This window comes from Balaenoptera ricei, chromosome 15 (assembly GCF_028023285.1).
Source record: "Balaenoptera ricei isolate mBalRic1 chromosome 15, mBalRic1.hap2, whole genome shotgun sequence".
NCBI classification, from domain to species: Eukaryota; Metazoa; Chordata; class Mammalia; order Artiodactyla; family Balaenopteridae; genus Balaenoptera; species Balaenoptera ricei.
In genome coordinates this window covers 67,347,908-67,375,757 of record NC_082653.1, presented here as the reverse complement: position 1 = coordinate 67,375,757, position 27,850 = coordinate 67,347,908, and the positions used below count along the sequence as shown (strand labels likewise).

Genomic DNA, 27,850 nt, shown 5'->3' with positions numbered 1-27,850 from the left:
CCCCGCAGCATGTGGGATCTTAGTTCCCCAACCAGGGATCGAACCCGTGTCCCCTGCATTGGAAGGTGGATTCTTAACCACTGGACCACCAGGGAAGTCCCCCTACTGTTACTTTGAATGTTGGGTTGATAGTTAATTACTTGAAAGAGATAGGATAGAAACAGATGAGGGAGAAGATGAGGAAAAAAACCCACAAAATTCTGCCACAGTGAAGATAAACATAAAATGAAGCAGTGCGAATACAGGATATGACTGGCAGGGAATTTATATTTTTCACAAATAACTCTCTCGCAAAAAAGGCAAAAAAGGGGGTAAAACCCAGACCATTTAATTATTCTTACCCAAGAAGACAGACTTTTAACTGCGTTTATCTTAAAAAGCCACCAATAATAATCTGGAAATAGTTACTCTGATAGCCACTTAGCCTTAATTTTTAATACTTTCTCATGCTTCTGTACTTTATTATTATATTCCTGTTCTCCTTTAAAGCATCTAAAACAAAAACTCAGCATATAACAAATACTTGTTGATTAGCTGATTAGGAAAAACACAAGAAAAACATTTAAACAGAATGTTTTATTGACTTTAGGTCAGCTGGGAACAATTACCTGCATTTATGCTTTATGATATTTCATCTCATTGGAAAAAAAGATAAATGTTAGAGACTTCTCACTTTCATATACTTGCTGCTCTGGGTTGAGAAAAGGTTCAGCTCTTTCCTGCAATATGTGTTTCAGTACTACAACTCATCAACGAAAGGTGTATGCCCCAAATTTCCACTTGCTGCCATTGACTTCCGGCCAGAAACAAACTTCTTTGCAGCCTTTAAGTAAACAAACAAAACAAGACAGAAAGTTAACAGAAATAAGCAAGTAGATAAACTTCTGTTCCTTTGAGTATTTCATCCTATGTGTGACTGAGCAAGTGTGGTGCTCTAAATATGAGCGTAGCTGTTAAAGAGGGAAAAGGAAAACCCTTCTGACGTTGCAAAATAGGGCAGAGTCTCCTTGAGCAGAGCTGTACTTCCCTGCTTTGGTATTGCAATGGCAAATAGTCTGAGTCAATAAAAATACACTGATTGTTAACTTAAAAGTTACACTTTATATCCTAGTATTCTTTATGCCGCTACTTTGAGTCCAAAGGCTGGTTGTTTAGGTTAAGTGCAATACCACGAGGAGCAGTCCCACATTATCTCAGGTCAGCTTTTTTAATAAAGAGACAGTGTTGCAGGCAGCTGGGTTGGACTCACATGATAGTATGGTATATAAGATGAGGACAGCCATTTGGAAGAGTATGTAATGATGAACTTATGGGCCAAGTGAAATCAAGTCAGGGTTGCTATCTTAAAATAGCCTGCTTCTTTTTTTCTATCCCCAAGGGGAGACCCCTTGGTGAGAAGATGGTTAAGACCTTGACCATGGAAGGGGAGTTGGCATTTTTAATAGAGAAAGGACTGATTTTGGGTTCATTCTGTAGTTCACGTACTTGTTAGGCATAGCAGGGAATACAAAGAGGTATAAGACATAGTCCTTGCCCTCAAAACAACTCAATTTTATAGGAAACAATATATGTGAAAATAAAAAAAAATAGAGCAGGGGCAGGAGAAGGTCTTAGGTTGAGAAGACTAAAGAAAATCTTGAGATGGTAGATCATGAAAGATTGGCAGGATAGAGAGTTTATTTCTTAGGAGTGAGGAGGAAAATACCAAACTCAACAATTAGGTTGAATCGTATGAAACTGCCAATATTTGACTCTTCTTGACCTTTAAGAATTTAAAATGGTTTAACCTAATGGTAATTTAGTTGCATGAGGAAGATACATCACCCTGAGTTGACAAGGAAGCTATCTGCAGATATGGGGATGAGCCCTTCTGCCTCCACACCAGGTACATAGGCACCAAACACCACGAGAACAGAATATACAGCCCAAGGAAGCTTACGCATTCCTTCTGAAACTGGATCATTAAGGACAAGTTATTTGATGTTAAATAAATTTTCATTTGCTTACATTTATGACATCAGCGTCAGCTACCGAGTCAATCTGCTGAAGGACTGTGGATGGCGGCACATATGAACCAGCAACTAGAGCCTGGGACCCAACTTCATCCAGGAAACCCTCAGAAGACTCCACTGACATTAGGTACCCAGCTTTCAGCTTGTTCCTGTCCAATAAAAGGTGTGTAACTAAGGCAGACGCCAGTTTTATAGAGCAAGGCAAAGTATGTTCCCAAACCCTTAAACATGTTTGGGTAAATACGCAAACTAACAGCTTTGAAATCTTACAGTGCTAAAGGTCTCCATTCTATTTCTTCAATTCACCAACTATTTTAGATACATTTTTGGTCATGGTTTTAGGCATCTCTGTTAAAGAACATCCCTATGTGGGCTCTTCTCACTGTCCCTTTAGCAGAATGCTGTGTGCTGATAATATAACTTCCCTTAACCCCACCCCCCAGCCCATTTGTGTGCTGGGATTTGTCTCACTGAGGGTAGGGCAAGTGGGGAAGGACAGTATAGGTCTTATAAGTCCCTGTAGCTTAAATATGGGTACAAAAACATCAATTTGAAATAAAACAAAATCCAATTCATAATTATCCCAGAAAGAAATTGATGTTCAATAAGGCACTTGAGTTATTTAGCTCAAACTAATCTCCTTGGCACTCTGTAGCAAGACTTCCATTTAAACATAATTACAATTTAATGTAGCAATTTTACCACACTGTCCACTTAACTGAAAAAAGATTTTACCTGCAATAAACTTTACCAAGTGATTATTAGTTTGTCCCTTCAGCAATGACACCTTACTTTCTCTCTTTCACTATAGGAGGACTAAGAACCTTACAAAAAAAGTATCAACTCCATCAAAATGGCAGAAAATATATTTTGACATTAATAACCAAAATTCCATTTTCTAAATGTTGCTGTACCTGGTAAGAACTGTGCTACACTTATTAAGAAAACACATTTTCTTAAATAAATTAGATTTGAAACAGATTTCTCCTAAGCTTATCCATTGTTTCAATTTATTATAAGGTTTGTTTCTGATGCAATCATGCAGAGCTCCATCCTATCGATCCTTGGTTCCATGTATACAATATTTAATAAATTGTGTTGCCCTTATTTGAGAGATGCACTTCTTAGTGTGTTCAGTATAACAAAAGTAATAATACTAATGAGAACAGAAATGGTAAAAGATTGTTCCCTCCTGGGTTGTAATTCACCCTGTCATATTTCCTTTGTGGGCAATATTAAACGATCATGAAGACCTCTGGAGTTTTAGGATTCACATTCTGAATTGTCCTAAATGGATGGAGTCAAATTTAAATGTTTTAAACTCCTGTATGAAAATGCAAGCTGATTTCCAACTCTGTCCAAAGTCTGTCTCTTTTAGAGAAACTCCCAGAGCTACTGAGTTAAGAGGTGTTGTTAGCACTTTCAATGAGGACAGTGGGAATTTAAAAATCACCAAATAGGAGACAGATACTGCAATCTTTTAATCAGATATATTTTTTGGTCTATCAAATCAGTAAAGAGGAAAAAGTTGCCAATGGTTATGGTAGAACAGGCACTCTCATATATACTGACGATGTGCGTATCAACTGGTAAAACCTTTCAACATTGTGACTCCAAAATATAAAAATAAAAATACTACATAAACACAAACATATATTTTAATGCACAGCCTTTCATTATAATGTTTATAACTCTTGGCCCAGTTGCTAATCTATACCAAGAAAGTAATATGAAATACAAAAATGTTTTAAAACCCAAAGATATCCTTTATAGTTTATAATTTCCAACTGCCAACTTGTTGAAAATGTCCAACAAGTATATTTTGACACACCAATTAAAATTGTTTATGACAAATTTTTAGTAATAAAAATAAATGGAATAAATGCAAACAGCATTATAATGTTAAAAAAAGAGAAGAATCATTGGTAGGGAATGAAAAATAATTTTTGTCTTTCTTTGTGTTTGTAATTTTCAATTTCTACAATAAACACTAATAAGTATTATTTATTAACAAGTATATATACAATATTAACAATTATGTTAAAAAATGGTCAAGAAAATAATCCAAATGTTAACAATTATATCTCTAGGGGGTAGGAGTATATTTCCCTTTCCTTTTAAATACTTTTCTGTACCTTTCAATCCTTTTGTGTATTTATTACAATAGTGTTGTAACTAGAAAAAATACAACTTTCAAATAATTGAAACATGAAACATTAATATTGAAACTTACTTGGCAACTTGGACATCTGTATTAGAAAGGTTTCCTTGAGCAACTGTTTTTACCTGGTTATAGGCAGCCTTGATAACCTAGGATAGACAAGTAAAAGCTGGTCATCTTTGATCAGTGCCAAAGTCTGCTGCAGCATTCAAATGCTCCTCTACTGAGGCAAAAACAAAAGATGGAAGGTTAGTTCCAGAGAAACAGTATAGTGTCCATTTGGAATTCTTAAGTCACTACGTGCTGCTTACTCTTCCATTGTTTCATAAAGCAGCTGTTTGTACAATATTCAAGTGGCCAAGTTTCTTAACAAACGTTAAGTGGCAGAGGGCAGAGGACAGCAGTAGGGTTTAGGAAAAGAAAACTCAGGGATTTATAATTGCCTACAAAGAACAAGCACCTCAAAAATTTCTCAAGACTCTCAAAGTATCATGTAATTAATACTGCTATCTCTTACTATTCACTAAGAAAAAAGTAGTAATCCATACACAGCCAATCTCTAAAGCCTGTCCATACCTGGAGTGCTAGAGTCATGAAGGAATCAAGTTCTAGTGATGTGGGTGGGTACTTGGTAAATATATGTTGAATAAATAAATTAATAATAAACCTGGCCCGTGATTTTCTCCATCCCAACCCTGGCACCATTCTGGGTCTGCTACTTACTGTTCTTCCTAATCACCTAAACTCTAGGACCTTCATTTCCCCTACAGGTGAGCTACCCATTTCCATAGCCATACCCCAGACCTGCACATAACCTAGATCTGACCTACCTCTGAAATCCTCAATTCCAAGACCTCTGGCCTAAGTCTTTAATCACGCTATCCTTGTCTTCCATTTTATCAACATCTCTAGTTCCTTGATTTGTCCACTTTCAATCTATCAGGTCCCCCTGGCTTCACTTCTTTAGCCTAAATCCATGAATCATCTCTTCAATCACTCTTGCCAGTGTTTCCAACTTCCTGCCATCTTTTCATACTTCTGACCTGCCTACTTTGCAGGATTCCAGCCTGGGATCAACCCTACTGCCTGCCTCCTCCATTTCTGCATTAGGCTAGACGTCTGACTGTACTATGAATTTGTGGTCACTTATCTCAAGGAGACATCTGTACTGCTGTTATGCTCATTCTGTGTGCATCTAGCCACTCATCTGTCCTAAACCTCGTTACTTTCTTTAAACTCTCCTCCCTTCTCTTATTCTCAAAACATGACTTAGCCTCCAACCTCACCAGGGATGTACTTCCTCATCTTCCCGACATCCTCTTCTCCCATTAGCCTTTGTGTCCAAGGCTAAAATGTCCGATTGTACTTTGGATCCTGCTTGCTCTTGCTTTTTCAGACTTGATCCATCTATAATTTATCTCCTATATTCGCTCCAATTTTCTTTCCTTTCAGTGTGAATGTCTCTTCCTACTTAATCTCTCAGTGGAAACTCTCCTAAAACTACCACCCACCTCCTTGCAAGTCTAAGCTCCACCTGCCTGCACCAACTTTGTATTTCTTTCTTCCCATTCATTCCTTAATATTATAAATTTTAGTTCACTTCCAATACTCTGATAAAAACTGATAGTATCACCAATATTATCCTAGTTTGCTAAAACTACCAGACCTCTCTGTGGTAACTAAAGGGATGTTAATCCAGAGTAGATTGAAACAGTGTTAACCATTCTCTCTTTCCTGGCCTCCAAACATGCCAGTTTCTCTTCTTTTTCTTTCTGTCTTTTTTGGCCATTTTCCTTAGCTCGACCTTCAGTTTTCTTCTCCTCCAACCTTTCACATGTAACCCTGACTTCAACACACTCTTTATAATGAGGACTCCCAGTATACATCTTGGCCTTGACCTCAACTGAGTTCTCCATTTAGATATCCCAGAGACAACTCAATGCCACATGTCCACACAGAACGAAAATACCAAGGAAACATTTCCTCCTTCTTTTCTGGAAGCATCAGTATATGATGCTTCATTTTTAACTTTCCTCCACAGTAGATAACACTTTAATGATATTACACTATACAGAACTCTGATAAATCAAGGCATTCAAACATTCCATGTTCTTACTAAAAATATGTTAATGGGGGAAAAAATCTTGTGAGAATTGATGAGTTTGCAACTTACATCTCCAGCAGCTGCAGCCTGCGAGATAGCGTAAATCCCAAAGAGTCCAGAATCTGAGTAACTGGCATTAAAAGCGGAAACCTGAAAATATAATGAAACTTTACTGTATGTCATTCTACCAGGTAAAACAGGGCACAATTTCCCTAAGGCTGTCTAGACAAAAACGTATTCCTTCACAGTAGAAGCAAAGACATGGATTACTATTTCACTTAAATGGTTCCATTAAGGACTGAGGTGTTCTATATACAGGTTACCTCTTTCACAACTGTAATGTTTTAACTTTTCTCATTTAACTCTTTCTAAAATGACGGCTCACTTTCCTTGGTATTTTCTAACCTTTTGATGATTAAAAGTTAATGCAAACATTAACTTGTGAACATTACTACTGTATATTCAGTACAGCTGAGTGGTATAAATCATGGGCTTTGGCATTAGACAAACCTGCTTTCTTCCCTCTGCTGTTGGTGGTGACTTCCTTTTCACCAATTCGCTTTCACTTCTCCTATAGACTAAAGTTAAAGGGTTAGGAAACAAATTTCTGCTTAGTATCTATTATTCAGATGTCCAAGGGAGCAAGAAATTTAGCCTCTGGAAAACAGGGGTATTTCTGTCTGTAGTCTGAGTAGAGTGTTAAGTTCCTTAAGGTGGACATGACACCCTAGTAAAGTGCTTTTCAGTGTTTATGTGGACCGTTTACATAAGGATCACTTGATTTGTTATTAAAAATGTAGACTTTCAGGTTCCCACAACAGATCTACTCACTCAGATCACTAAAGATGCAGTCTGGGATTCCGAATTTTAAACTAGTGCTCCAGATGAAGTTTGAAAACCATTGGTTCGGCCCATATGAAGCATACAAAGATATGCACTTCAATCACCTGAAGTTTAATTCTGAGACTAACTAGTCATCCTCCAAATTTCTGGCCAAATTCTGAAGTAGTAATTTCTATTAATTTTTTTTTTTTTTGGTGGATTTATCTTTTAAATTTATTTATTTATTTATTTAATTTTGGCTGCATTGGGTCTTCATTGCTGCGTGCGGGTTTTCTCTAGTTGCGGAGAGCGGGGGCTGCTCTTCCTTGCGGTGCCTGGGCTTCTAATTGCGGTGGCTTCTCTTGTTGCAGAGCACGGGCTCTAGGTGCGCAGGCTTCAGTGGTTGTGGTGTGTGGGCTCAGTAGTTGTGGCTCGCAGGCTCTAGAGTGCGGGCTCAGTAGTTGTGGCACGTGGGCCTAGTTGCTCCACGGCATGTGGGATCTTCCCAGACCAGGGCTTGAACCAGTGTCCCCTGCATTGGCAGGCGGATTCTTAACCACTGCGCCACCAGGGAAGTCCCAGGAATTTCTATTAAATTATGTCACTGGATTAGATTAAACTCCAACTACCCAAAGCATCATTAACATTCAATGGTGAAGAGTAAAGCATGAAGAAAAGAAAACAGAGTAGACCATGAACCAGGAGAAAGAAAATCTGGAGAAAATCTAATTTAGGACTAGGACTAATTTAAGATAATGGTTTTCGGGAGTTCCCCGGTGGTCCAGTGGGTAAGACTCTGAGCTGCAGGGGTCCTGGGTTCGATCCCTGGTCGGGGAACTAGATCCCATGTGCATGCCGCAACTAAGAAGCCCACACGCTGCAACTAAGAAGCCCGCATGCTGCAACTAAAAGATCCCGCATGCTACAACTAAACATGCCGCAGTGAAGATCCCACGTGCCACAACTAAGACCTGGTGCAGCCAAAATAAATAAACTTAAAAAAAAAAAAAAAATAAGATAATGGTTTTCAAACTGTGCTCCAGGGAACTCTAAGGCTCTGTACAGAAGATTCCAAGGGTTTCACTGTCAAGTAAGCCTTCTAAACTTCTTTAAAAGCAAAAACTTTTGTGTTGGGCATTGCAGCTGGGAAATGGCACTGATGAAAAAGGCTCCTCTGCTAAAAAAAAAAAAAGTCTGACACTACCACTAAAGTATTAAACAGAGGAATAAAAAGAGAAGATGACTGATTTTAATTTTCACCATTAAGTGTCAAATGGCCAAAGACTTACTGAGGCATAAACCTACCTGTGCCATGTACTATTGCTGAAATTATGAACGATACTTAATCCTACAATTTAGTACATTTGTTACTTTTTAAAGATATCATTGAAGGTCACACGGGGCATTACATTGGGCAAACTATCGTCACTCATTAAATATTTTGCCGGTGACATTTTACATTCTCTTGATTTGAGTATCATTATTTTGAAAGCTTTAGCACTTTCCTCACTGTCATAAAAAGGTGTCTTCTAAGGCAACATAACTTTGGTTATGGTTAAATGTCATTTTTCTCTTTTAACTTAATCTCAAGCTGGAGGAGCAGGTCTGTAAGTAATTTCTTGCTGTATATCTTGTACACTTGGTTGGAAAACATGAAGAGCAGTGAAATTCAGGAATTAGCCACAAGAATAGAAGGGGACAGAGGAAATCAGAAAAAAAGACTAATTAGAATCTAGGGGAATGTTTACTATCTAAAACTTTATTCTAAAGGGAACTGAAGTGTGAATTTCTGACTTTTTAAGCATTCAATTCTTCTTTTTATATTAGAATAACAGTAAGTTTTTGATAGACCCACTAAGGTACTAAAATTAAGCCTGGCTGTCTCTTCAGTTTTACAAAGATTTTCTTTGTGTTCATCTTAGTTTTTTTTTCTTTTGGCCACACCGCGTGGCATGTGGGATCTTAGTTCCCTGACCAGGGATAGAACTCGTGCCGCCTGCAGTGGAAGCGCGCAGAGTCTTAACCACTGGACCACCAGAGAAGACCCTCATCTTAACTTTTAAAAGCAGATTAACATTAAGAGCAAGTATCAGGACTACATCGTAAACACTGAGCCTGTGAAAACAAAAGGAGAGATATCAACTGTTCAGACTCACATCAAATGGCTGGTGAATTCCCTTGGCAACAGCTTGGTATAGAGAGCTGGTGGCATTGCTGCCCCTCTTAACATGTGGTCCAGCACCGAGGACATGCTGGAGAACACTAAACGCATTTGCTTCTGCACTTCCTGCAGCAGCACTTTCTGCTACAAGAGCAGCATGGACGAGACTGTCTCCATTCTGTTCTCGAATTTCACCTGGGGCCAGGTAAGGCAAGAGCGAAGAAAGTGGCTTTTGGTTTTATTCTTCAATATTCTCTACAACACAGTATTAACCCATTAAGATTAAGCTTTTCCCTGGCCTGGTGCTCTCCTTGCTATCCTGCCCTTCCCCCAACACATACACAAACATGTTTAATACGTAACACTCAAGCAATCTAATTCTTTCTTTCCACATTGATACTATTTGGTAGTAAATAATCAGGCCTATTATACTCCAATATGCTACTGGGGGGAGAGGCGGCACCCTGGTAAATTAACCTTAATGGAACAAAACGCTTACCTCCACGGTACTTGGTCTTTGCACCAGATAAACCAAGCCCACCCCTCATGTTGAGAAACTGTTCAGCAACTTGCTTTAGAACAGGATGACTCACACCTATTTCAAAAGAAACAAAAACAAACTAGAACCAGAATTTCTAAAACACAATCGTAAAACACGATTTTAAAAATACATCATTATACAATTCAAATATTACAAAAATAAACAGTAAAGAAAATAACAGCCTCCCATAATGCCACTCTTCCAGAAATATGCATTTACAGCTTTACTATATATTCATCTAGAACTTTTTCTATGCAAATATTAATATTATCCTTTTTATTTTTAAAATGGTGTCATTCTATTGATATTGTTTCTTTTTTTTTTTTTTTTTTTTTTTAAAAGGAATTCCTTTATTTTTATTATTTATTTATTTTTTTAGCTGTGTTGGGTCTTCATTTCTATGCAAGGGCTTTCTCTAGTTGCAGCAAGCGGGGGCCGCTCTTCATCGCGTTGCGCGGGCCTCTGTCGCGGCCTCTGTTGTTGCGGAGCACAGGCTCCAGACGCGCAGAGCTCAGTAGTTGTGGCTCACGGATCTAGCCGCTTCGCGGCATGTGGGATCTTCCCAGAGCAGGGCTCGAACCCACGTGCCCTGCATTGGCAAGCTGACGCTCAACCACTGCGCCACCAGGGAAGCCCTTGATATTGTTTCTAACTTGTCTTTTGTAATTTACATCTAAGTGAATGGACTACACCAAACATTTAATGGTTATAAAGAATTTTATTATATGGATATACCATCATTTATTTAATCAATCTCTTCTTGAGGGACATGAGTATGCTTCTAATAGTTGGCTATTCAAACAATATGGCAATGTGCATCAAAAGACATTTTCAAAAGAGTGAAAAGAAAATCCACAAAATGGGAAAAAATCTGGTAAGGATTAGTATCCAGAATATATAAAGAACTCTTATAACTCAACAATTTAAAAAAACAAACAACCCAATTAAAAAATGGGCAAGGGACTTGAATAAGCATTTCTCCAAATAAGATATATAGACGGCCAAAAAGCACAAAAAAATATGTTCAATGTTATCAATCACTACGGAAATGCATATCAAAACCACAATGAGACACTACTTCACACCCATTAGGATGGCCATAATCAAAGACAGATAATAAGTGTTGATAAGAATGTGGAGAAATTGGAACCCTTGTGCACTGCTGATGGAACGTAAAATGGTTCCACTGCTTTGGAAAACAGTCTGGCAGTTCTTCAAATGGTTAAACAGAGAGATACCCTATCCTGGCAATTCTACTCCTAGGTATACACCCAAAAGAATGAAAAAGATGTTTTGTTAAAAAACTTACATATGAATGTTTATATTCATAAAAGCCAAAACATTCAGGAACAACCCAAATGTCCAGCTAATGAATGAATAACAAAATGTGGTAATGAAATATATTTTTCAGCCAGAAAAGGGAATGGAACATTGGTACATGCTACAATATGGATGGACTTTGAAAACATTATGCTAAGTGACTAAGTGAAAGAAGCCAGTTACAAAGGCTATTATTGTATAATTCCCTTTATATGAAATGTCCAGAACAGTCAGCTCTATACAGACAGAAAGGAGATTAATGGTTGCCAGAGGCAAGGAGGAGGTGGAACGAGGAGTAACTGCTAATGAGTACGGGGTTTCTTTTGGGGATGGTGAAAATGTTCTGAAATTAGATAGTGACAATAGTTGCACAACTCTGTGAGTATACTAAAAACCACAAACTGTACACTTTAAAAGGGTAAATTTTATGGCATGTGAATTATACCTCAATTAAGCTGTTATTTATAAAACAAATGAACAAAAACCCAATACTGCAAATAATATTCTCATGCAACTATTTTGTAAACTTGAACAAATGTTTCTGCAGGGTAAATTCTTAAAAGTAAATGCTGGGCCTAGGAGAATAAACAATTACAATTTTAATATATTAAAACAGACCTCCAGGGACTTCCCTGGTAGCACAGTGGTTAAGAATCCACCTGCTGATGCAGGGGACACGGGTTCAATCCCTGGTGCGGGAAGATCCCACATGCTGCGGAGCAACAACTACTAAGCCCGTGAGCCACAACTACTGAGGCCACGTGCTTCAACTATTGAAGCCCGCACGCCTAGAGCCCGTGCTCTGCAACAAGAGAAGCCACTGCAATGAGAAGCCCGCGCACCAAAATGAAGAGTAGCCCCCACTCACAACTAGAGAAAGCCCGCGTGCAGCAACAAAGACCCAACGCAGCCAAAAAAAAAAAAAAGACCTCCAAAAATGTACCATTTTACACTCCCACCAATAATTTTTGAGTGCCTATTTCTCCATACCATAGTTAATACTGGGCAGTGGCAATCTTTTAGTTTTTGTCAATTTCACAGATTAAAAATTTTTTAGTTATTACATCTTTTACAATAATTGGCCATACACACACACACACACAAACACACACACACACACTTTCCCCACGAATTGGATGTTCATGCCCTTTGCCTATTTTTCTACTAAATTGTACTTAAAACGATGCAAAACAAAAACAAAGGCTCTTTGTAAAAGCTCTTTGCTTAGAGAAATCTGCCCTTTGTCATAGGTTTTGCAAATACTGTAATGAATTTGAAAGCCAGTGCTTTAAAAAGTTAAATGCTGGATTCTGCTTAAAAATAAAAAAGACTAGCTATTTTTTTTTTTCAGAGTTGTGGAGGATTTATTTATATGCTATAAAGCTGTGTTGGGGAAGTTTTAGTTTTTTAAAATTTTATTGACATATAGTTGATTTACAATGTTGTGTTAATTTCCGCTATAAAGTGACTCAGTTATACATATATATATTCTTTTTCATATTCTTTTCCATTATGGTTTATCACAGGATATTGAATATAGTTCTCTGTGCTATACAGTGGGACCTTGTTGTTTATCCATTCTACATATAATAGTTTCCACCTACTAATCCCAAACTCCCAATCCTTCCCTCCCCCATCCCCCTCGGCAACCACAAGTCTGTTCTCTATGTGAGTCTGTTTCTATTTCATAGATATGTTCATTTGTGTCACATTTTAGATTCTGTGTATAAGTGATATATGGTATTTGTCTTTCTCTTTCTGACTTACTTCGCTTAGTATGATAATCTCTACGTACATCCATGTTGCTGCAAATGGCATTATTTCATTCTTTTTAATGGCTGAGTAATATTCTATTGTATATATGTACCACATCTTCTTTATCCATTCATCTGTCAATGGACATTTAGGTTGTTTCCATGAAAGACTAGCTATTAAAATCCTATCACATACTGACTTTCTGACATAAACAGAGGATGAGTTCTGAAATTTTGTTCAATCCTGTGTTCACATAATTATAGCTTAAAGGACTACTCTTTTTTTTTAATGACTCACATTGAGACAGTGAAACAATACTTTTATTCATAACTATAAGTGCAACATTTAATAGTAGCACATCTTAGAGTTTCTCTTTTTCCAATTAACCACTTTCTAGAATGAGACAGAACAACATAATGGAGGATCGTATAATCAGAATTTAAGAAAATACCCAAGTGAGTATATTATAAATTGAGGCTGGTTACCTATATAGTGACAGAATTACAATGCACTGGAAAGGTGTCCCATCCCCTACCACACCAAATTATAAAAGAAAAGTCAGCAGCCTCAGTGAATTTTCTGACTTTCTACCACTTTCTCTGGGAGCCAAGAACCATAGAACTGTAAATTATCTAGATATCAGTCTATATATAACTATAAAAGATGTATATATACATAGTCAGTTACATATGATAGTACCTGATTTTACAGAGTTTCAAGGATAATTCTACCTCCTCATTGAATAAGTTAGTCACGTTTCACTATCTGCCAAGTCATACTTCTTTTTTTGTAACTGAAGATTTACAATGTTGTGTTAGTTTCTGGTATATAGCAAAGTGATTCAGTTATAAATATTCTTTTCCATTATGGTTTATTACAGGATATTGAATATAGTTTCCTGTGCTATACAATAGGATCTTGTTGTTTATCCATTCTATATATAACAGTTTATATCTGCTATTCCCAAACTCCCAATCCAACCCTCCCCTGTCCCCCTCCCCACTGGCAACCAAAAGTCTGTTTTCTATGTCTGTGACTTAAAAAACCACTCTTAAAAGAAGCAAACTGACATGCAGGCAATTCCCAACTTACCAAGTCCAATCAAAGCCATTCTTGCACTTGTAAAATGATTCTGTACATAGTCATGTAACTGAGGAAGTAAAAATATTTATTAGGTTATATTGGTATAAATATAAAAAGCTATAAAAACGTGAAACTGCAGTTCAGCAGAAGATAAATACTCAGACTTAAAAGCTGCCATAATGAACTATAAGGGACTACTTAGTACTGAATTAAACTGAGCTTTTAAAAACCATTGCTGAACAGTCAGCTCTACCCACCACCAGAGCCTCCCATCAAGCCTCTTAGATAGCCTCAACCACCAGAGGGCAGACAGCAGAAGCAAGAAAAACTACAATCCTGCAGCCTGTGGACCAAAACCCACAGTTACAGAAAGATAGACAAGATGAAAAGGCAGAGGGCTATATATCAGATGAAGGAAAAAGAAAAAACCCCAGAAAAACAACTAAATGAAGTGGAGATAGGCAACCTTCCAGAAAAAGAATTCAGAATAATGATAGTGAAGATGATCCAGGACCTCGGAATAAGAATGGAGGCAAAGATTGAGAAGATGCAAGAAATGATTAACAAAGACCTAGAAGAATTAAAGAACAAACAAACAGAGATGACCAATACAATAACTGAAATGAAAACTACACTAGAAGGAATCAATAGCAGAATAACTGAGGCAGAAGAACGGATAAGTGACCTGGAAGACAGAATGGTGGAATTCACTGCTGCGGAACAGACTAAAGAAAAAAGAATGAAAAGAAATGAAGACAGCCTAAGAGACCTCTGGGACAACATTAAATGCAACAACATTCGCATTATAGGGGCCCCAGAAGGAGAAGAGAGAGAGAAAGGACCAGAGAAAATATTTGAAGAGATTATAGTCGAAAACTTCCCTAACATGGGAAAGGAAATAGCCACCCAAGTCCAGGAAGCGCAGAGAGTCCCATACAGAATAAACCCAAGGAGAAACACGCCGAGACACATAGTAATCAAAGTGGCAAAAATTAAAGACAAAGAAAAATTATTGAAAGCAGCAAGGGAAAAACGACAAATAACATACAAGGGAACTCCCATAAGGTTAACAGCTGATTTCTCAGCAGAAACTCTACAAGCCAGAAGGGAGTGGCATGATATACTTAAAGTGATGAAAGGGAAGAACCTACAACCAAGATTACTCTACCCGGCAAGGATCTCATTTAGATTTGATGGAGAAATCAAAAGCTTTACAGACAAGCAAAAGTTAAGAGAGGGCTTCCCTGGTGGCGCAGTGGTTGAGAGTCTGCCTGCCAATGCAGGGGACACGGGTTCGAGCCCTGGTCTGGGAGGATCCCGCATGCCGCGGAGCGACTGGGCCCGTGAGCCACAACTGCTGGGCCTGCGCGTCTGGAGCCTGTGCTCCGCAACAAGGGGGGCCGCGATGGTGAGAGGCCTGCGCACCGTGATGGGGAGTGGCCCCCGCTTGCCACAACTGGAGAAGGCCCTCGCACAGAAACGAAGACCCAACACAGCCAAAAATAAATTAATTAATTAATTAAAAAAAAAAAAAAAAAAAAAAAGTTAAGAGAATTCAGCACCACCAAACCAGCTCTACAACAAATGCTAAAGGAACTTCTCTAAGTGGGAAACACAAGAGAAGAAAAGGACCTACAAAAACAAACCCAAAACAATTAAGAAAATGGTCATAGGAACATACATATCGATAATTACCTTAAATGTGAATGGATTAAATGCTCCAACCAAAAGACACAAGCTTGCTGAATGGATATAAAAACGAGACCCATATATATGCTGTCTACAAGAGACCCACTTTAGACCTAGGGACACATACAGACTGAAAGTGAGGGGATGGAAAAAGATATTCCATGCAAATGGAAATCAAAAGAAAGCTGGAGTAGCTATACTCATATCAGATAAAATAGACTTTTTTTTTTTTTAATTAATAGCTACTTTATTTATTTATTTATTTATTTATTTATTTATTTTGGCTGTGTTGGGTCTTCGTTTCGTGCGAGGGCTTTCTCTAGTTGCGGCAAGCGGGGGCCACTCTTCATCGCAGTGCGCCAGCCTTTCACTATCCCGGCCCCTCCCGTTGCGGAGCACAGGCTCCAGACGCGCAGGCTCAGTAGTTGTGGCTTACAGGCCCAGTTGCTCCGCGGCATGTGGGATCTTCCCAGACCAGGGCTCGAACCCGTGTCCCCTGCATTAGCAGGCAGATTCTCAACCACTGCGCCACCAGGGAAGCCCGATAAAATAGACTTTAAAGTAAAGAATGTTACAGGAGACAAAGAAGGACACTACATAATGATCAAGGGATCAATCCAAGAAGAAGATATAACAATTATAAATATATAGGCACCCAACATAGGAGCACCTCAATACATAAGGCAACTGCTAACAGCCATAAAAGAGGAAATTGACAGTAACACAATAATAGTGGGGGACTTTAACACCTCACTTACTCCAATGGACAGATCATCCAAAATGAAAATAAATAAGGAAACAGAAGCTTTAAATGACACAATAGACCAGATAGATTTAATTGATATTTATAGGACATTCCATCCAAAAACAGCAGATTACACGTTCTTCTCAAGTGTGCACGGAACATTCTCCAGGATAGATCACATCTTGGGTCACAAATCAAGCCTCAGTAAATTTAAGAAAATTGAAATCATATCAAGCATCTTTTCTGACCACAATGCTATGAGATTAGAAATGAATTACAGGGAAAAAAACGTAAAAAAGACAAACACATGGAGGCTAAACAATACGTTACTAAATAACCAAGAGATCACTGAAGAAATCAAAGAGGAAATCAAAAAATACCTAGAGACAAATGACAATGAAAACACGATGACCCAAAACCTATGGGATGCAGCAAAAGCAGTTCTAAGAGGGAAGTTTATAGCTATACAAGCCTACCTAAAGAAACAAGAAAAATCTCAAGTAAACAATCTAACCTTACACCTAAAGAAACTAGAGAAAGAAGAACAAACAAAACCCAAAGTTAGCAGAAGGAAAGAAATCATAAAGATCAGAGCAGAAATAAATGAAACAGAAACAAAGAAAACAATAGCAAAGATCAATAAAACTAAAAGCTGGTTCTCTGAGAAGATAAACAAAATTGATAAACCATTAGCAAGACTCATCAAGAAAAAGAGGGAGAGGACTCAAATCAATAAATTAGAAATGAAAAAGAAGAAGTTACAACAGACACAGCAGAAATACAAAGCATCATAAGAGAATACTACAAGCAACTCTATGCCAATAAAATGGACAACCTGGAAGAAATGGACAAATTCGTAGAAAGGTATAACCTTCCAAGACTGAACCAGGAAGAAATAAAAATATGAAGAGACCAATCACAAGTAATGAAATTGAAACTGTGATTAAAAATCTTCCAACAAACAAAAGCCCAAGACCAGATGGCTTCACAGGTGAATTCTATCAAACATTTAGAGGCGAGCTAACAGCCATCCTTCTCAAACTCTTCCAAAAAACTGCAGAGGAAGGAACACTCCCAAACTCATTCTACAAGGCCATCATCACCCTGATACCAAAACCAGACAAAGATACTACAAAAAGAGAAAATTACAGACCAATATCACTGATGAATATAGATGCAAAAATCCTCAACAAAATACTAGCAAACAGAATCCAACAACACATTAAAGGATCACACACCATGATCAAGTGGGATTTATCCCAGGGATGCAAGGATTCTTCAATATACGCAAATCAATCAATGTGTTACACCATATTAACAAAATGAATAATAAAAACCATATGATCATCTCAACAGATGCAGAAAAAGCTTTTGACAAAATTCAACAACGATTTATGATAAAAACTCTCCAGAAAGTGGGCATAGAAGGAACCTACCTCAACATAATAAAGGCCATATATGACAAACCCACAGCAAACATCATTCTCAATGGTGAAAAACTAAAAGCATTTCCTCTAAGATCAGGAACAAGACAAGGATGTCCACTCTCACCACTATTATTCAACAGTTTTGGAAGTCCTAGTCATGGCAATCAGAGAAGAAAAAGAAATAAAAGGAATACAAATTGGTAAAGAAGAAGGACAACTGTCATTTTTTGTAGATGACATGATACTATACATAGAGAATCCTAAAGATGTCACCAGAAAACTGCTAGAGCGAATGAATGAATTTAGTAAAGTTGCAGGATGCAAAATTAATGCACAGAAACCTCTTGCAGTCCTATACACTAATGATGAAAAATCTGAAAGAGAAATTAAGGAAACACTCCCATTCACCATTGCAACAAAAAGAATAAAATACCTAGGAATAAACCTAAAGAGGTAAAAGACCTGTACTCAGAAAACTATAAGACACTGATGAAAGAAATCAAAGATAACACAAACAGATGGAGAGATATACCATGTTTTTGGATTGGAAGAATCAATATTGTGAAAATGACTATACTACCCAAAGCAATCTACAGATTCAATGCAATCCCTATCAAATTACCAATGGCATTTTTTACAGAACTAGAACAAAAATATCTTAAATTTGAATGGAGACACAAAAGACCCTGAATAGCAAAGGCAATCCTGAGGGAAAAAAACGGAGCTGGAGGAAACAGACTCCCTCATTTCAGACTATACTACAAAGCTACAGCAATCAAGACAATATGGTCCTGACAAAAACAGAAATATAGATCAATGGAACAGGATAGAAAGCCCAGAGATAAACCCACACACCTATGGTCAACTAATCTATGACAAAGGAGGCAAGGATATACAATGGAGAAAAGACAGTCTCTTCAATAAGTGGTGCTGGGAAAACTGGACAGCTACATGTAAAAGAATGAAATTAGAACACTCCCTAACACCATACACAAAAATAAACTCAAAATGGATTAGAGACCTAAATGTAAGACCGGACACTTTAATAAAGCTCTTAGAGGAAAACATAGGAAGAACACTCTTTGACATAAATCACAGCAAGATCTTTTTTGACCCACCTCCTAGAGTAATGGAAATAAAAACAAAAATAAACAAATGGGACCTAATGAAACTTAAAAGCCTTTGCACAGCAAAGGAAACCAGAAACAAGACGAAAAGACAACCCTCAGAATGGGAGAAAATATTTGCAAACGAATGAACGGACAAAGGATTAATCTCCAAAATATATAAACAGCTTATGCAGCTCAATATTAAAAAAACAAACAACAACCCAATCCAAAAATGGGCAGAAGACCTAAATAGGTCTCCAAAGAAGACATACAGATGGCCACGAAGCACATGAAAAGATGCTCAACATCACTAATTATTAGAGAAATGCAAATCAAAACTACAATGAGGTATCATCTCACACCAGTTAGAATGGGCATCATCAGAAAATCTACAAACAACAAATGCTGGAGAGGGTGTGGAGAACAGGGAACCCTCTTGCACTGTTGGTGGGAATGTAAACTGATACAGCCACTATGCAGAATAGTATGGAGGATCCTTAAAAATCTAAAAACAGAATTACCATATGATCCAGCAATCCCACTACTGGGCATATACCCAGAGAAAACCACAATTCAAAAAGACACATGCACCCCAATGTTCATTGCAGCACTATTTACAATAGCCAGGTCATGGAAGCAACCTAAATGCCCATCGACAGAAGAATGGATAAGGAAGTTGTGGTACATATACACAATGGAATATTACTCAGCCATAAAAAGGAACGAAATTGGGTCATTTGTTGAGACATGGATGGATCTAGAGACTGTCATACAGAGTGAAGTAAGTCAGAAAGAGAAAAACAAATATCACATATTAATGCATATATGTGGAACCTAGAAAAATGGTACAGATGACCCAGTTTGCAGGGCAGAAACTGAGACACAGATGTAGAGAACAAACGTATGGACACCAAGGGGGTAAAGCCGCGGGGGGGGTGGGGGTGGTGGTGCGCTGAATTGGGCGAATGGGATTGACATGTATACACTGATGTGTATAAAATTGATGACTAATAAGATCCTGCTGTATAAAAAAATAAATTAAATTAAATTAAAAAATTTAAAAAAAAATGTAATGTGTTTTATCAGTACCTCGTCTGGTGTCACTTTTCCAATCCTATAATCAGGACAATATAAGGAATTAGCCAAGGCATTTCGGTAAGCTGCAGCATGCAAATTTTCAATGACATCTGTAAAATAAGTAAAGAAGCAGTTACAGAAGTGTGATTTAAATAAAGACAACACGACATTTAGAGCCTAGAAAGCAATTAAACTATACAACTTTGGTCATCGAATTCAAGTATTCAAAATATACTTTCATTTAACCTCTAGGAACTGTTAAAATTCTGCCACTCAAATGTGCTGAGAAAAATAAGAGTTTCTATGATAGCAGCTTCTAAATGTCAGAGTCCACCTAAACTCTTCTCTAACTTTAATCAACCTGGTATCATCTGGAAACCATATATGGGTTTTAGATTCATAAGTCTGAATCTAATTACAGTTCTGCCACTGATTTGTCGTGTGACCTTGATTAAGTCATCTAATCTGAATTTTGCTTACTTCTAGATTCCCTCTCGAGGTAACAAGGGAGTCGTCAGGGTAAGAGGAGATATGAAAGTATCAGTGTTAGGTCATATTACTAGCTTATAGGGGTCAAATGCTACTGCCACATTGTACACCTCCCTGGCACTGTTCCTACTTTCCTGGTTCAGTGCCTTTGCTTGAGGTATGTCTCTTTTATTTGCTTATTATTTGGGCGTCCCTCCATGCCAGGCACTGTGCTGGAAATACAGAGACCAGTAAGACACATGTGTGCCCTCAAAATGTTGAGAGGGAAAAACTGTAAAATAAAGTATTATGGGTGTGATGTTAGTAGTATATCAAAAGTGCAGTGGGGACACTAGGGAAGGGCAGTGGGAATTGGAAAGGAGTAATAAAAGTAAAATTTGGGATGAGTCTTACAGAATGAGTAGGTGTTTCCCAGGTGAATGATCTGGGAACAGCATTTCAGGCAGAGGACACAGACAAAGGCATAAAGTATGACAACAGTCTGATTCAAAGGGGAATTGCAGCTAGGAGGGAAAGAGAGCAAGAAACAAGGGAGGGAGGCAGGGGCCAGATCATTAGAGTTACCATATATGCTAAGTTAAAGAGTTTGCCTTTAAAGGATTTTCACTGGATTTTCATGTCAGAAGGATCACTGTAATGGCAACCTAAGATGTACATTGCCATTGATGGAAGATGTACACCTGGGGGCAGAGACACAAGCCAGGAGACTACAATAACTGTCCAGGCAGAAAGGATAAGGGCTGCAGCCTCACTGCTACCAGTGGGGAAGAAAGCTACTCTGGACACTGAAATCATCTTTTGTACAATTTTACCATTCTATCTATTTCTTTGGTAGAGGTTTGGAGTAACAAAGTTATCTCCATGAAATAATATGAGCTAACAGGAACCAAGCACTCTTTATGTCCCAGACACTTGACAGGAGTCCCTCTCTTGACAGGCCTGCATCTGAGAAGTCCATCCCATTCTGAGCCCCTGCAGCTGGTCACCTGCTTACACCTCAGTGGTCTACCTGCACACTTCCGCTCCTACCAGAAGTGCTATGACTTCTGAGAATCAGTGGTGCTTTTTTTTAAAGATTTGTTTTGCCAGATGTGCTTGTCAAGATTAAATAACTAAACATTATATAAACACAAATATGAATACAAAAAAGTTTTTTTTTTTAAAAATTAAGTTGATTACTTTGGAAAGACACAATAAAAGTGAGTTGGCTAAACAATAATAGCAGCAGCAACAATAAACTGCTGCCAGATTTAGTGTAAGCAAAACAACCACTGAAAAAACACCAGGGGTGGGGTGGGGTGGGCAGTAGGGTGGATGGGTGGGGAGATGGGGGGAGGGGGAGGGGGACGACACAGGCAAAAGGCCTAGGATTCTATAGTCAATTTATTTGCTATCAAAGATAAAAAATAACAATACAAATGTTTAGAAATGAACAATATGTTTTAAAAAGTGGACAAATTTTTGGAGAGGGTATTTTCAAACCCAAGTAGAAAAAGAATTTCAATATCAATTTTATTCTTCTACAAATTGATCTTCTTAAAAACCCAGTATCTTAGAAACAACGGAATATAATCTGAAAGTGTACTTACGAGTCTGTGGATTCTGAAAAGCGACAGCTTTGTCAATCCTTAGCTGAGGCTGAAGGGCAGCTACCTCCCAGCGACGAAATTCTGGTGCTGTGGTGACGTTGAGCAGGAACTCCATTAGAATATCACTACAGAAGACATGAAGATAAGAGTTACCAGTCAAAAATTTAAAACCAACATCCATTCTACATAACTGTATTGCTCTCATTATTAAACTTTAGGCAATTTGAAACTAATAATCCGAAACCAACATCTGAGGTCATAATGCCACATTAAAAAAGACTACAACTGAGCAACTTAGTATTTCTTTAAAAGCAGATGTTCTAAACACACAAAGGTACTTACACATCATCCCGCAGGCATTCCACAGTATAAGCCATGTTTTCCCTTGTTGAAATCACACTGAGTCAAAAATAAATTACAGTGAATTATCTAAATCAGAAGAACAAGCTTTCCCTTATATCTTCGTTAAATCAACCAATTCTTTTGGAAAAAATTATTTTGAAGTACATAAAGTATAAATAATAGTATAACAAAAATACACTCAACTAAATTTAAAAAATATTTTTAAAAATCTTAAGAAAACCGCAATATTTCAACCTTAAAAAAAAAGGAAGAAAATCCTGACATGTTACACATGGATAAACCTTGAAGACATTTTGCTAAGTGAAGTAAGTCAGTCATGAAAGGACAACAAATACTGTATGATTCCACTGATACAAGGTACCTAGAGTAGTCAAAATCATAGAAAGAGAACACAGAATGGTGGTTGCCTGGGGCCGGGGGAAGAGGGGGATGGGGAGTTAGTGTTTAATAGCTACAGAGTTTCAGTTGGGGAAGATAAAAACATTCTGGACATGGGTGGTGGTGATGGTTGCCTAATGACACTTATTGCCATAGAACTATACAATAAAAGATGGTAAATTTTACGTTAAGTATATTTTACCACAACTTAAAAAAAAAAGGACAACTTTAAAGTTGAAGATCTCTTTGTACCATTCCCAGGCTAACTCTCACACTTTCTCCCACTCTAGAGACAAACATAATCATAGGCATTACATATTATTTTGTTAAAAACGTCATACCTTAAAAAAATCTTGAAACTTGTTTTTCCACAAAACATTTTGTTTTTAAGTCTGCTATGTTGAAACAGATTGAGTTCATTCCTTAACTGCTGTGTAGTAGTCCCACCATATTACTACATCATACTTCACTTATCCCTCTCTTTAAAGATAGGCATTTAGATTGTTTCCTGTCTCAATAATGATCAAGAATCCCTTTGTGCATGTGGATTAAAAACTGTTAGGTTGTAGAATATGCTCATTTTCAATATTAATAGATATTCCTTGATTCTTTCCTATGTAGATGTATCAATTTATACTCCCACCAGCAGTATAAAATGGTATCACACTGTTGATTATAAATAAAGATCATTGTTTCTGGCTTCCTCTTCTGGGAACAGCCTGTTCCTCTCCTCTGTCTGTCCATTTACTCTTTGGTTGTTTTTTCCTAATTTGTAGTTCTTTATTTTTCCAAATAATCCTCTCCATGTTACATATGTTACAAATATCTATTCCTAGTTACTTAAATGTTTACTTTAAGGCATAAAGATGTTTTACATTTTATGCAGTCAAATTCATCAGGCTTTTCCTTCTTGTGCCTTAAGAAATTGTTAACCACCTTGATAACAGAGAGAAGTTCCCTTACAATTGATTATCTTCTGGTGTTTTCACTATTTCCGATTACTTATTTTTAACAAACCTTAATTTGCCACCAACTGCTTCAATTCCACGGGTTATCTTGAAAGATGAAGCTCCTTTTGTAGTCTTAGAAATGAAAAAACAATTGTTTTTAGTAGTTTTTTAATGCTAAGCTTGCCAAACATCACTTTATGTCAAAATCTAAAGTCTAATTCTCATTAAATTCAAAAGGAACGCTAACCGAATAGTGAATCCTTTTTAGTTTAAGAATTATAAAACAAAGTTGACCAAAAAGCACAAGTATAGATTTTTATATAAAGTACGTTTAGGTAAAAATTCCATTATCAAATACAAGCTTACTGGATTCATCCATTTATTCTGAAAGAGATCTGCATATGAGAAAGAGTAATTTTCTTTCCGTTTCTGGCACTTCTTTTTTAAAATTAAAAATTTTGTTTTTTACTGATTTCTTATGCTCTAGCACTAACATTCGGATGGACACTAATTTAATGCTTCTCTATGGTAAATATCCTGTGGTTTTTCATGATATATTAGGGGACTGTACTAGGTTGAAAGTGTCCCCCAAATTCATGTCCACCCAGAACCTGCAAATGTGACCTTATTTGGAAATAGCCTTTGCAGACATAAACATTTAAAATGAGGTCATGCTGGATTAGAGTGGGCCCTAAATCTAATAAGACTGGAAAAATTCAGTAAGAGGGATATTTGGATACAGAGACACAGAGAGGGCCATGTGAGAACAGGGGCAGATACTGGAATGATGCAGCTGCAAGCCAAGGAATGCCAAGGATTGCTGGCAACCACCAGAAGCTAGGAGAGACAAGGCAAAATTCTTCCTAGAGCCTTTAGAGGGAGCACGGCTCTACTGACACCTTGACTTTGACTTCTAGCCTCTAGAACTGTGAGAGGATAAATTCCTGTTGTTTAAGCCACCCTGTTTGCAGTAATTTGTTATGGCAGCTCCAGGAAACTAATATAGGGATGTTGCTTTTAGTTTTTCTTTTCTGTAGGACCAAGGTGCCACAGATTTCTAAACATATTGAGGTAGTAAAGATGCTTACCAAACTGGATGCAAGACGAAGCAAATGAGAGGTTCCTAAATTGTTGGAGTCCTCATATCTGCTGCCTGCTTTAATGAACAAACCAATTCTTGATGCAGGAGCATAGTTTTCGAGAGAAGCAATCACTAAACCATTTGGTAATTTGGTAAACTGTATTTAAAATAAAGTAGGGATGTGATTAATGTCTTTATATTACCAAGGACAGTAAGGCACGTATGTGTCCAGTGAGCAACTCAGTGGGACTAACCTCAAGGTCCTGAGGATGTGGAGGCGCTCCTGCAGGGGCAGTTGTGGCTTTAGCTTTGGGAGCAACTTTGAGGGAATAAAATCTCTAAACACAAAAAAGACAGGTTACCACATTTCTCAAAAGAATAGTGCATTGTATCCAAGTGGGCCCAAGCAATAGAGGGTGTTCAGTGGTAAAAGAACTCCATGGGAGGATTTAGCTGATTAACTTTACTATGAAATTACTACCCACCAGTTTACCCATGCCACTCTTAAATCTCTAGTTATTTGTGATTTGTAGAGCCTGAAGGAATACTGAGTTGAACATGTTCATTTCGTACTATGTAAAGAATTACTATATTTTCTTTTACCTTTTAACTACCTTATTAAAACTTCAAGTGGTCCTTTCTAGCTCTAATGCTTTGGAATTTTTTGAAAAAGTGTGGAATAGCCACATTCATACCCTTTTATAGATTTCAGCATTATTGCTTCCCTTATCTGCCCAAAGAGTCTCATCTTTTTAGTCTATTTTCCAATATGACTTCATTTCCTTAACCAGTTTAGTAATCTTTAAAAAAGACAAAGTATATCAAAGAGAACTTCCTCCAGCCCCCAATATTTCCCATAGTATCTTCACTCTCTTCTGTGCTACATTAAGACTACACAACCAAAGGTTTTATCTTCTTTGACTAATATACCCTGAGATTAAGAATAGCGTCATCCATAGTAGATTCTCAGTATATATAATATGCAGCCACTGGAAGGGTAAAGGGCTCCTCTTAAATGTCAGATAATGGATCCAAAATGCATAACTTTATTCAGTTTTTTTTTGGCAAATGATATACAATGCCACAGAATGCATTTTGATTATGTCTAAGGATCTTAAGGTTACTAGTAGAGATGTTGAGAGTTAATCCTTGGTACTCCCAGGATCAAATGAACATGCTGCTAGAGTTTCCCAAGGACCCCCCTCAGAGGCTGCAATGCCTCTACTCCGTGTTGTCCAGGACGGCTGTTTGTTGTGCATTCAGCATCAGTGCTATACTATCGATAAGCTGGTTCCTAGTTTTCATTTGCTGTTAGTGCTTTCAAATTATAAATTCCAATTAGCTTTGCTTTATCATCATCAATTTCATTTCCTGGGTGTGGTATAGTTAACCCTACTATTGATTCTAGCTTTTCATTTTCCAGAAAGTAAAAAATTTAAGATACATGGGCACAGCAGTTCAAATAATCCATAGTTCCATTGCTAAGGTACATTTTGGTGCTCTCCTCTCAAATGTGCCTGAACAGTGATACTTTGTTGGTTAGGTACTTCCTATAATTTGTCCCATTCAAATCTGTTGCAAAGAATTATCCCAGTAATTGTCCATACAACTACTATTTTGTTTAAATAACAAAAGATGTATAAATTTATTCTTATGTAAAATAAGTGTTATAAGTAGAAACAACAATTGCTTTCAAGCTTATTGCAATTTGTTTACATTGGTCCTCTTCAACTCTGTTATCTTTGAGTTCTTTTTTCTACTGGAAGGTGGGGATGGATGCAATGGAGGAAGAGCTTTTGGGGCCTTTTGCCAGTCTAACCGGGCTTCTCTCCAAGGGTTATTAATCACTGGTTAGTCTAGGAGTGCTAAGAAGGGTAAGAGAATTACAGCCTAAATTACAGCCATTTGTATAATTCATATTTTATTTATTTAAACATTAAGCACAGGGAAACTCCATTCCCCGGTCTTCTGCACCTCCTTCTAGCAGGTTACTAGGTTTCTCAGTAACCCAGGTACTCTTGGCACTTTGGGCTGGAAAATTCTTTGTTGTGGGTGGCTTTGTGCACCGTAGGATGTTCAGCAGTAGCACTCCCCCCCCAGGCTGTTACAACCAAAAATGTCTCTAGATACATTGCCAACTGTCCCCTGGGGGGCAAAATTGGCCTCGCTGAACTTTTTTAATCTCAGAGACTGAGACTGTGCCCCCTTGACAACCACCGGTTCACACTGATATAACACTGACCCTAGAGGAGTTTTCCCCAAGCGAGAGCTGTGTTTCACTCGGGCTTGAAGGAGGAGCCTTAAAAAGCTCTAGAAGACACGCCAAGAAACCCTCCTGGATAAACTCTAACAAGAGATCAAGAAAAGCACACTTTATACAGCCAGGACACCACAGTAACAATCAAGTTCCAGGCACAGTGAAAAAAGCTATAAAGGCATTAGCTCATTTCTTCCTTATGATTTCACTCATAAGCCCACTTAACCGTTGGGGAAGCTGATGCTCCGTGATAGGCCAGGAAGCAGAGGCCGCAGTTGATAGGTTAGGGATGGGGGACTAGGTCTACGCCGGCCTCCTTCTGCACGCCAAGTGCACCAGTGACCTTCAAAGGTGACTCCACCCGAGTCGCTGCACCTCCGCTCTTAAGCCCTCCCCCTCTCTTCAGGTTTTCCAGCATTAAGTCTCCTCTGCTCAGAGCACGAGCTGGCCTTCCAACGCCCGATCCACCCAGCCTGCAGCCCACTTGGCCGGCAGGATTCACCTGAAGGGCAGAACAAAACCCAAGGCCCCGGGACCCCAAACCAGGCACCTCCAGTCCGTATGACCTTGCTGACAATCTGCTTCCCCACCCTCCCCCAAGCCCGCCAGCTGTGCTCACCGAGAGGGATCCGGCTCTGGCTATTAGCTTCATGGCTCAAGATTGCTCTGACCCACGGTCACTGCCTCCTTAGAGTAAAGCAAGATGGCGGCCGACGGCGGGAGCGGCCCAGACTGCC

At 38.1% G+C, this 27,850-nt stretch overlaps 1 protein-coding gene across 1 annotated transcript; it reads right to left on the bottom strand.

Annotated features, from left to right (window-relative positions):
* Positions 1-557: 557 nt before the first annotated feature.
* Positions 558-27,850, bottom strand: LOC132348874 (cytochrome b-c1 complex subunit 2, mitochondrial). The gene is made up of 14 exons (XM_059896815.1): positions 27,733-27,850; positions 25,111-25,194; positions 24,864-25,013; positions 23,843-23,907; positions 22,427-22,483; positions 22,085-22,209; positions 20,019-20,116; positions 13,969-14,026; positions 9,760-9,855; positions 9,256-9,455; positions 6,347-6,427; positions 4,246-4,322; positions 2,008-2,161; positions 558-823 (listed from the first exon to the last, which is right to left on the bottom strand). Exons 1-14 carry the CDS (start codon positions 27,763-27,765, stop codon positions 740-742), a joined length of 1,362 nt encoding a protein of 453 aa, XP_059752798.1. The 5' UTR covers positions 27,766-27,850; the 3' UTR covers positions 558-739.